At 39.5% G+C, this 10,169-nt stretch overlaps 1 protein-coding gene across 2 annotated transcripts; it reads left to right on the top strand.

Moving 5' to 3' along the window:
• The first annotated feature begins 262 nt into the window (after positions 1 to 262).
• Positions 263 to 10,169, top strand: LOC110977310 (uncharacterized). 2 transcript variants are annotated; one of them, XM_022231298.2, is made up of 2 exons: positions 263 to 674; positions 7,460 to 10,169. In XM_022231298.2, exons 1-2 carry the CDS (start codon positions 395 to 397, stop codon positions 7,687 to 7,689), a joined length of 510 nt encoding a protein of 169 aa, XP_022086990.2. In that variant the 5' UTR covers positions 263 to 394; the 3' UTR covers positions 7,690 to 10,169. The 2 variants fall into 2 exon arrangements, with proteins under 2 accessions (XP_022086990.2, XP_022086989.1); XM_022231297.2 differs by having other exon boundaries at positions 275 to 563.

Here is a 10,169-nt window from a genome sequence, read left to right as displayed (position 1 = left end):
ACCAAGTATAATGATCAACAATTTCAAGAGCACCAAAAAACACATAAGTAGGGCCATTAAACGTCTGCACTAGTAAACAGGAGGTCATCGGTTTGAGTCCCACCCAAGTAAGCCTTTTTTTGCAAGCTCTTTGATAAACACTGAGTATCAAATGTTACACGTCGGTAAAAAGTTAAAAACCGTATTCAAAAATTTTAACACCTTGCTATCAGTTCGTTTCTGTTTGACACCTGCGTAGGTGAAGGAATTGAGGGCGCTCTTTACGTACCCGTGCGGCCCCGCTTGCGCTTGTGTCAAATGCTCATGTACATTTGAAGCATGTTTTTATTCCTCCATGCTTGTAGTATGAGATTATTCATATTTACATGTACATGTATGTTTGCTTAAAAAAACAATGGCATCGAAGAGGATGAAGATGATCCAAACTCGTCCGGAGCCACCGGATCTTGACAGTACTCTGAGTGATCTTGAAAAAGCCCAAACAAATGACGTAGTATTCTCATTTTTTCAGTCAGTAGACCTGTCAAATGACGATGACCTCGCAAAGGGCAGTGCAGCATCGCGTAAGTACATGTATACGTTGCTGGCTACCCCCAGAACTCAGTGGGTGCATGGAGGTAGAATGCGACGTCCGCCCAGTGGTGGAGAGGACGTCGGACCCCACAGTTCTGGGGGTAAGTATTGGGCCTTGTTGACCTACATGTAGCCTTGTAGGCCTACAAACAATGCTACATCATCAGAGCAGAGTAGACTCGGAAACAGGGCCCTTCTCAGTTGGTACTATAGTATAGGCCTAAGTACTGGGCTCTGACTCAGGAGGGCCTAGGCCCATGTAAAATTTGCAACTTTACCCTCTTACATCCTCAGAATTCACCTTTAAAATGGTCCTTAACCTAGTAACAGTCCCAAATCCTCCAATTTCAATATGATTTTTACATACACCCTAGGCTAAGGGGTGAGGATTAAACTGTCCGTGTGCCTCACAGTCCCAAATTTTCATTGCTATGTAACGCAAAGCCTACAGGTATGGGATTCTGAATGTGCCCATTTATTCTGTCTAAAACTGCACTTTTTCAATCAATCTTCCCTCCAAAAGTCATCCACATTGAATAATCTCTCATTAACACGTAATCGTGATGGGTTTTTGGACCGTCTACAACCTGTTTTTATCAAATTTCAGACCTTTCACACACGATCATACCGGTTACCTGTCATGGACCATGTTTGTTTACGGACACCAAAACTCACCTAATGGATGATGTGAACCAGCGTTAGGATCACTGATCAAGATCCAGATCCCTGTAAACAAACAGGCCCAAGAAAATGATCCACACAATTTAGCTGCATACAGCATGCAGTGCATGTCCGTTGAACGGAAGACTGGTTCCTGTCCTGTCCTAGCCATCTGAATGTATATAAGGGTCATTCTTCAGTAATTGTCTACTTTTGCGTTTCTGGAAAACCAATTGAAAAATCGATCTCTTTGCAACTTTGAATGTTGTTTCACGAAAATAAACATCCCAGGCATAGCAAAAACACGTTGGCACAATCTTTACTGGAATTTAACTTAATTTCACCCCTCTTTTGTGGGGCCAGTCATTGTCTTCTGTCATATCCGTCACATTTTTGTGATAATCAACCTTGGAAAATAAAACCAAATGAAAACTATAAATCTGCATTCATACCACAGTCTTCAAAACTATGGAGTACTGTCTTACAATTAATATAAATTCTCTGCTCCCTTGGTATAACACACCGATTTTAAATCCACAAAAAAGTTAAGTGCCTCGAAATTAATGACTGCAAAACAGTAACTGGCACATGATTTTACTCCAACTTCCTAAAATATAAAGTGAGCTCCAGATGATATACATGTACTGGACAAAAATGGTTAGTTTATCAAGTACAAATGATAACTTTATTGATTTTTATATTAGCTTGATGTTCACTGACATAAATTCATTACATGTATGTGATGGATATAACCGGCTGTGATGGAGATGATTAAGTCATTTCTGTCATGTGACGGAGATGACGTCAATCATCATGAGGTTCTAAGTGTGTGAAAACAGGAAGCTACATATCCAAATATGTTTTTAAGGCATTTTTATAAACTTGCAAATCTCTTACAGACTTAACCTTAAAAGGGGTCATGCAATGCAAATTGTTCAGTTGGTAATAGTTTCTTGATGCAATAATTTATGAAGCAACCATTTTCAGGAGTTAAATTAAGGGAGGGAAGATGAAGCTGTGATACTAGACCTCCTCAATTTTGCTAGCGGCAATTCAACAACTGCATGTATTCATGTCAATTTTTTACCATTAGAAAACATTTATGGAAGGTAGAGCCTTAGAGCAATTGTGTCTTATTATATGCTTGCAAAATACAGCAAAATGCTTTTAAATGAAACAAAAAACTATTAAACTAAGGTATGATTTTTTTTCATAGCCTGTTTTCTTCTCTCTAAATGCAGAGTGAAAACACTCTCAATACGGGAATAACTCCAAAACATTGAAGCTCCCACCCTTTCAAGGAGTCATATACGTGTAACAACTCGAAAAAGAGCTGTCCACAACACAGCTCGTCTTTTTGAGCGATATTTGCTCTTGTGGGGGTTTTTCTCTCTTTTGGGGTGGTCTTTACTATTTTAGAGGTTATAAAGGAACTCACTCCGTAGAAAAGTGGAATATTCACCGTTTAATTTACATTTATATGCTCCATTTCAGGCTCCTTTTCATCCTGATCAAGCGATAATTAAGAAAAATGTGTAACAACATGGCAACATTTTCACAGATATTGGCGTACACCCCATTAAGCATTTTTGCATTCATTCAACATCGAGTTTTACAAGAATTTCTCGCCAGTAATCCATGGCAACTTGGTGATGCCTGTAAGTCACTTTCTCCGGTGGGGGTATCCAAGTAACATCGTCATACTTACATGTATACTATATCTTGTCTTCCCTTAGTGGCCAGAAAAATCTATTTTTCCCCACTCTTGCCACGGAATTCACTTCTACTGAGTCTGCATCTATCTTGTCAATGATGCCCGGATATGGCTCTTTCTCATATACCACCACACAATTCACCAATCTTGGCATTCTCAAATGTCACAGGCTTCAGAACACTGTTTGTTTAACTGTCCTTTCCTTGGATGTCTCTTTCTGGTCTGTCCGTGCCTCTCTTTCGTCTGCTGTGACTGTCCCTTCCTGGGTCGTACCTTCCCGGGCTGTCCTGTCTTGTCCTGTCCTCTTCTCGGTTATCCTATCCTTGGTTACCTGCTCCTTTGCTCATCTTAACCTTGCACAGGATGTTTTGAAGCAGTTTGTGCCATTGCAGAAGCAACTCGGCTCCCGATGCTCAACAACTTCAGGATCATCGGTGAACAGCATCTTTGGATAATACAACACCCACAATGCCATCAGGAGCCCCCTTCCCATGCCCTGCTTCCATAAAGTTCCATGTCATTGTATCAAAACCTTTGCTCTTAGGGACAGTTGATCCAAGAAAAAAGTTCTTTTTGTTTCTGTACTGTGTAGTGGGCCCATCTGAAATAAAGTGTACTGTTGTTATGCCTGGGTTTTGCTCCTTGATTTCCTGCAAAATTGGGTCAAGATGCCCCCAAATGCCAGAGGGATCTTGCCTTGCGCAGTCAGATATTGTACAAAATGTACAGTATCCATCTGAAGTATAATACACTTCTGTGTGCAAAGATACCTACTGGGGTGATGCACCGAAGTGAACACTTTGTATCTCTTCGGTGTATTTGCAGTTATAATTTCTGGAGAAGTCTATGTGCACAATAACAGAATTTTCTGCCAGGTTTGCCTTTAACTTTCTCAGCTCTGCGTACTGATGCAAAATGTTGAAGTAATGGGTAGTGTAGCAGTGCTTCAGCTCTGCTTCATATTTTACACACAGTGAGAAAAGTGTGCTCTTGAATGTTTCTTTCGCAGCTTGTCTTGTTTAGGCAGCTGGAAATGTACTTGTTTCCCCTGGCATACCTCACACTCTCCATACATACATGCCTTGCTGCAGATGTTGCAAACAGCTGACTTCATTGATTCTTCAACAGTACTCATTACTCTATTCACAGCCAGAATCTGATCCATTAGCTTAATGTTACTGCATCTCTTACACCTGCAAGAGTCCAGATTGATGATTGGTGGTTTCACTATCCATCAGGGCCTTAGCTTACAGGAGGCAGAGTAGTGTATTGACAGTGTTGGATTTTCATACAGGAACTGCATGAAGCACTTTAAGGTTGTCATTGTTTCTTGTGATTGTGTCTATTTTGCCAGGCATTTGTCGGCTGTTGTAATCGTGTTCAAAGAGGTCATTGAGTAACTTCTTTGTTTTGTTGTTTACCCTGTCGCTTCTCTGGACCCTTCATATTTTAGGTTTTTGCCCATGTCTTTATGGATGGAGCGATGAGCATTTGTTCCGAGTGTCAACGACAAACGTTTCACCATCCTGTATTTTTTACTATGTTACTTACAGCAATTCGTCTGATTTTTTGTTTATCTCGCTGTGCCTTGTTGTGCCGATACTTGTTACACAATTCATCAAGTAGAACATGGTGAAAGACAAGTTTTTTTTTTTACTTCTTTGTCCACTGTAGTAGTAGCTTCCTTGTTTTTGATCGTGGCAAATCCTTCTTTTCAAGCAACTGTTTATTTACCCTGTGGTACCTCTTCTTCCACCGCTGAACCAGTCTCTCTTGTTGCTTTAATTTCCTGGTAAGGACTCCATTTTGTCTGTAGGCTTTTGCTTCATCTTTCTTGACCTTCTTGCGACCTCTGTTGGTCCTCAGATCAACTGACTGTTGCAGAGTTGAGCGTGATGAATTTGAAGCACTTTCACTGACTGGCGATATCGGAGGACTGTCTGGACATGGACTTGTTCCATAGTATGACGATATTTCTTTGTACTCGTGCACCAACTTTGTCTTGTTTTCGTCTGTTGTCACTCACTTCTCTGTGAAATAGGAAAATAGTTCACGTCCTTTCAAATCCCCTCTTTTTCCACGTAATGAGCTTTCCACGTTGGGTCGTTTTTAATACGATTATGGTATCTTTTGGCTCGTTCTGCTGCTGTAAGAGCCATTCTGTGATAAGAAAATTAAAAGCTTACATAAGGTTTGAAGTTCAAGGAAGAAAATGTAAGTTGCTAAAGCCTGGTTTCAGTAAACCCCAAATTTATTCAAAAAAGGTTCAACTGAGGCCTAATTATGCCCAGCGTATGGAACAGTGTAGGCCCTTGCATGCCTAGAACCTGGATCCCATTTATGGGGCTATTACCAGACCAGTCTCATTCAGTGACTGTGAACTCCATATTATATGGACCTTAGACTGAAAACAGGAGTAAATAATGTTAGGCGCAAGCTCAATAACATTTTTTGGGAAAAAAGTGAGATCAGCAATTTTGTGCAAAAGTAGGCCTAAATGAAGATTTAACATGCTTAACCATGTAAACATGTCAAACAAAATAATGCCTCGTACCTATCGATATGAGGTTGCGTTATTGGACTGATAACTGTCCCTGTAATGTATGTTGGGAGGGCTGGGACACGATGGGAACCACTCTTCTGTTTAACGGACATGCAGAGCAGTATGCAGCTCAAATGTGAAGATCATTTGTTGGAGAGAGGCAAAATCATGAGTACAAGGTCTGAATTTTGAGAACAATAGCTTGTAGATGGTCCAAAAAACCCATCACGATTACGTGTTAATGAGAGATTATTTATTGTGGACAGCTTTTGGATGGAAGATAGATTAAAAAAGTGCCATTTTAAAGCAATGAAAATATGGAACTGTGAGGCACATGGAAAGTGCCTTAACGTGCCCACCTTAGGATTCAGTGGGAATCGGAGATTCCAATGCTGGTGATATGGTAAGGTGTACTCACATAAGGGAAGAAAAGAGAAATTTCCCATCTAAATTGGAAATGCCGGTCAGCCGAGCTCAGAGTCAGTATCTTCTTCATGTAGCATTTCAAACTGTATGTTAATATACCCGGAGACAATGTCATGACACTCCAGCCGAGCTAACAAACTTTTTGAGGTATTTGATTGGGAGTAGGACAATTTGTTATCTATTTTGAATGAAATCCATTAATTGAAGGAACAGCCTATGAAGGGTACTTTGACTCTACTATCACCCGACCATGTATAAATGTTAAAAAATGTGATTTGTAGCTTCCAAGTTATGCAAGATTTGTACCAGTAGTTTCCAAGTCATGCAAGTTACTTAGACTACCCTATGCTCAAGTGAAGCATCAGACTGCAGAAGCATTTGCTATTCGTTGGAAAGTTACATGTACATGTACCTTTCTCAAAAATTTAGGAAGAAAGTAATTGCGACCATAACCTGACAAGACTTTGTGGTATATGAATTCTCACAACAGACAAATTTTGACTTGCATTATGCTTTGATCCCGACTCAATTTCTTCCAAAGCAGTGGGAAAGCTCCTGTCTCGTCGATCAAAAAGTATGTTGATGTGATCAGCAGTCAGGACCTTGACTCCTGCATGTCCAAATTTGAGGGAGCTCTGCAAAAGCACCTGTTTAATGGGTTACAATTGTCAAAATGCTAAAGGCTGTTTTATGTCATGGAAAATTTACTGCTGATTTAGTTCAGTTCAATGAACTAATGGACTAATTCAGTAACGCCAGGTCTTTCATTTTTTGGAATTTTATGTTTTTTAAGCGTTGTACATATATTGCACAGCCACTGAAGCACAGTGTCTTATTGTCACAGAGCATCTGTGGTTTGAGCATGGAGTCACATGTGTACATATAATATCTGTGAAATGAAATTTTACCGAGGACATTACCAGTGAAACTTCATAAGCACACTTTTCACATGATAGAATAATAAACTGCTTTCTGTCATGAAATATCTTTACATGATTGTCTAGTGTTAGTTGCACAATTCACCAGCACATTGAAGCAGTGTATGATAGCCTGTGTCCATTGCTGTCCTGGTGATTTGGAGACCATGCACACGACATTACAATGGGAGGAAATGGGCATACAGTTAGCATGCTCTGTTACATTATTACCTGAATTATGCCAAATAACAAAGTCTGTTATGCCTCTGTTATAACATAATTATAGTGATACTAGTCTAGTGTAATTTGTAAGAAAACACTGTATTGTGTGTGTGGTATCCCGACACCACTTTATTCATTTAGTTAATATTTGACCATGAACCCAGTCCCCAGTTGTTGTTTCTATGCTATTAGTATGGTTACCAGTATGGCACAGTCTGCTGAACATATGCAGGCAGTGTTCTTGGAGAATTTGTTTGATGTTCTTGTTGCTTCCCTGTCTACAATTTTTGAAAATTATTTTAATTGAATAGATTTACTTTCTCCTCGAGAGCTTGGACTTTACACAGTATGTGATTAATCAATTTCACTGATTATTTGCATTTTCTATGTTCTTTTTTTTTTTAGATCTATCAACCAGCAGAGATGCCTTGGCAACTGAAGTGCCATCAACAGTTTCTACAAAGCCCAAATCATCTGAACTCAATCACTGCTATACACAGACAGTCCAGTTCATCCGGATGAACGACTATCTGAAAGATTCACAGGAAAGGCTGGCCGATCAGGCCACAGAGCTACAGAGGCTAGGACAGGCCATTAAAGAACAAGTGGAGTCACTGAGAACACAACTCAGTTGATGTGTATTTTGGGACACCATAGATGTGTGAAAAACTGAATATCTGTGAAACACCAAAGTTACATGAGGTTGAGTGGGATATAATTTTGTAAGATGTTTAAACTATCAGTTTTTAGTAGTTGTGGGCATTCTTCAGCCTGCATTTTACATTGCTGTTTCCAAATTTTCCACCAGTGTGATTGTTTTGCATGATGCTTTTGGGTTTCCATAACTACATTGTATTGTCTTTGTGTTGTTATTTAAGAGCGTGATGTATGACTACATGTCAATAATTGGGCTGTGAGTTTGCTATCACCATGTGGAGCAATGTATAGTTGGCCAAATCAATTTGATGGAGCGTCAGCCAAAACTTGTCGGATTCTTTATTACATGTAAGCCTTTATGGTCCTTTTGAGGGTATGAGGCAAAATTTTCCGGATTTGTGCATGCTTGTAGTAGGAAATGAAATACATGTTGTCCAAGAAATCGACCTCAACACAAATGTTGGACTTACAAGAAAAGGAAACACTTCTTGTGCAGTATTTATGTAAGGCCACCTGGACTTTTTTGGGATTTTTTTAAATCGGAGCTTATTGTGGGTTCGGTGGGTGGAAGGGTCAGTGGGTAGAAGGGTCGATGGGTGGATGGGTCGATGGGTTTATGTATTGCAATTACATTGAAAGTTTTCTGTATATTTTAGGTAGTAGTTTCTCATCTTGGTGATAGGTAAACATTGAAAAACAATGTGGTCCTTTTTATATTCATGAGTATGTTCAGGAGGGAAAACATTTTCTGGACATTCTTACAAAAATCGTGTTCTTTCCCGTGAAGAGAAAATTAATCCAAAAGTGATTGCAATTATTTGTTCATTGTCAATAATTGATCCAACCAAAGTTCAGTGGAAGAGCACCGAGTTTTTTGCTTGAAGTGCGTTTTGTCCTGAAAGTATTGAATTCGGACGTAAAATGAAACACTAATTAATTAATTAAATGCATACTTAATCGTGCAATGTACAAACAACACCCAGTTTCTCAAAGTTAATAAGAGTTGTAAGCCTTTTACTCACAAAAAGATTGCTGCAAAATTTAGTTGGTAAAAAAACCCCGACTTTCTGAAGATCATTGCTGATCGGATTGGAAATAAAAACACGCGAGGAATCTACCTACCTCTCATGGGATAATCTCTGGAAGAAGTACCTTTGGAAATATAAATGTGCAGTGCAAGAACACAAGTCACACGTTTTTAAAAAATCTTGTACGGGATAAGGGATTTTACTGGGCCTTGATCGCAAAGCTAACCACCTGCATCCCAATTGCTCTCAGCAAGTCCAAGACCAATCGGTGACCATTAGATATATCAGCAACCCATGGCCTTAAATAGGGCAAATCCATTTTGTTTTTGAAAAGACACACCTATCAATTCTCAGGCTTGTTAGCTGTCCAGTTGTAATTCCGAATTTTACTTTAATCATCTTAGCCAAGCACATACAAAGCTCAGAACTTTTTGCACCCCTGTAAACAAAGCCCAGCAGGAGCAAAATGTCACGATCGTTACGTCCGTGTCAATGTGTCAGAGCTTTGTATGAGAAATAAATCAATTCCCACTTGCATTCCATTTGAAATGGACCGTTAGCCCACATGGTGAAAATTCAGTTTGACTTTATGACATGCTCTTTTAAGATTAATAATATTGCGTAGTAGAAAAACGTGTGCAAAACCTGTGGAGAAAACTGGATTATTGTCTGGAGGTCTGCCACGTTTGAAGTCAATCAGATATATAAAACTACCAAAGTCGACTAGTGGACGAGAACGTGTACAAACCCTAAGGGGAAAGAGTCTGGAAAAGGAAAAGAAAAACGAGAACTTTATGCCTGTTCGAGAACAGAGCATAAGGCTTTTCCGCATTTTGAATGTTGTCTTTAAAGAATGGCCATTAAATGTCACATTATTTTTCGTGCAGCTGTCAAATGACTTGGTGACGTCATCATGACGTTATTATTTTAGTATAATCTTTGCTTCCAAATCTTTCCTTTGTGTAACTTTGAGCACAACTGAAGATCGCTAAGGTACCAAAATTGTGCATTGTTCTCTGCCCATCTTCGAACTAAGGTCCTTCATTAATGTAAATTTGATGAAGATCCAAAGTTGTTAAAGGACCAAAGTCGAAAGATGAAGAACAAGAAGAATGCATACGCCCTATCATGTATAGGGCGTATGCCCAACCATTAACGTGCGTCAGTCTAGTTAATGTCGGAACATAATGCTTCACTTCGTATTACAACTTTCCGTATCCCGGGATAGGAAAAGAAAAAAAAACATGTAACAGTATTGTTATGGGAGGAAATTTGCTCTGGAAAAATTCCTATCAGACACCCCCCCCCCCCACGGTGGAAGAAGAAGGTGGAAGGCTAACTCCGGGGCATCGTATCTCGTGTTTAATAATTTGTATCTAAGAAATTGTTTGACTGAAGGTGAAGCATTTAAATAAATTTTCGGGATGTCA

This window comes from Acanthaster planci, linkage group LG05 (assembly GCF_054643075.1).
Source record: "Acanthaster planci isolate LZ-2023a linkage group LG05, COTS_SCS, whole genome shotgun sequence".
Lineage (NCBI taxonomy): Eukaryota > Metazoa > Echinodermata > Asteroidea > Valvatida > Acanthasteridae > Acanthaster > Acanthaster planci.
The sequence above is the reverse complement of the archived record's forward strand: the minus strand, read 5'-3'. Positions and strand labels throughout refer to the sequence as shown.